Source organism: Myotis lucifugus, unplaced genomic scaffold (genome assembly GCF_000147115.1).
Source record: "Myotis lucifugus unplaced genomic scaffold, Myoluc2.0 scaffold_1458, whole genome shotgun sequence".
Lineage (NCBI taxonomy): Eukaryota > Metazoa > Chordata > Mammalia > Chiroptera > Vespertilionidae > Myotis > Myotis lucifugus.
The window spans coordinates 26,802-27,789 of record NW_005872506.1 but is presented as its reverse complement, the minus strand read 5'-3'; the positions used below and the strand labels follow the sequence as shown (position 1 = coordinate 27,789).

Sequence of the window (988 nt, the reverse complement as noted above, 5' to 3'; positions counted from 1 at the left end):
ATTGAAATGTCAGTTCTCGTTCCAAAAGCACCAGAGAGAACGCGGCAGAGACGATGCTGAGCGTGGGAACGTCCTCCTTGAAACTCTTTTTCCTGCCCCATCTCGTCGGGCGAGGCGCTGCGAAGGCCAGTGGCTGTGAATGCCGGGCTTCGGGCTGTCCCTGCGGCCTCAAGCACCGAGGACAGTGACCCCGGGGTCTCAGCGTCTTTTGCTTTATGACGTGCAGGACGCATGCGGCACGCAGTTTCCTTCCAGATAAAGTACAGCTGGAGCGGACGAGGACGAGGACCAGGCGCAGGGGATGGGCCCTGGCCCCGGAGCAAGAGGCAGAGGCAATGGATCTGGGGCAGGTCCCTGCAGCTCCAGCTGGAGCTCCTCCTTGGCGCCCGTCTCTGAGGCTGAGAGGGACACTTCTTGCTGGACCCGCATGGGAGGGGTCAGGGGTCCGTGGCCCCAGAAGCCCACACTGACCTGGCTGCTATGGCTGAAGGTGGAGATAATGACAACCTGAGGCTCGCTTAATCCTGCCAGCCGTTGCAGGGCCGGGCTCGGCCAGGACAGAACATCACCCGGAGGCACTGACGCCTCTTCAGAAGCTTCCTGTCCCATCTCGGGGCCTCCGGGCAGCTCAGCTTGGCACACCCTTCGCCGCCCCATCAGCAGCTCATCCCATCGGACCCGCCCGCCCCCTGCAGGCTCATACCCGCTGTCCCCTCGCCCGTCAGACGACCTCTCCGCCCACCGTAAGAGACGTGGACGCTCGTCCATGAATTCCTGCCGGGACAGAGAGCATGTCCCCCAGCCTGCGGCTTCCTCTCCACCCCGGGAGCCAGGACGCTCGGCCGTCCTTCTTATGAACCTCCGACTTCCCCGGGCGCCCGTGACACGACTTCCTCCTGGTGCCTCCAGGCCCCCCTCCGCCTTCTTGTGATTCCCCTCCGCCCGTGCTCCTCGCTGTGGGCAGGATCCAGGCGCTTCTCTGCCGTCC

General features: G+C 64.4%; 1 protein-coding gene across 1 annotated transcript in view; it reads right to left on the bottom strand.

Annotated features, from left to right (window-relative positions):
• The window catches only part of LOC102425542 (ellis-van Creveld syndrome protein), a 47,917-nt gene that overhangs the window by 26,714 nt on the left and 20,215 nt on the right, over nt 1-988 (bottom strand). The window contains exon 8 of the mRNA XM_006107825.3: nt 265-774. Within this exon, the coding sequence (XP_006107887.2) occupies nt 265-774 (510 nt within the window). The remainder of the gene's footprint in view (nt 1-264; nt 775-988) is intronic.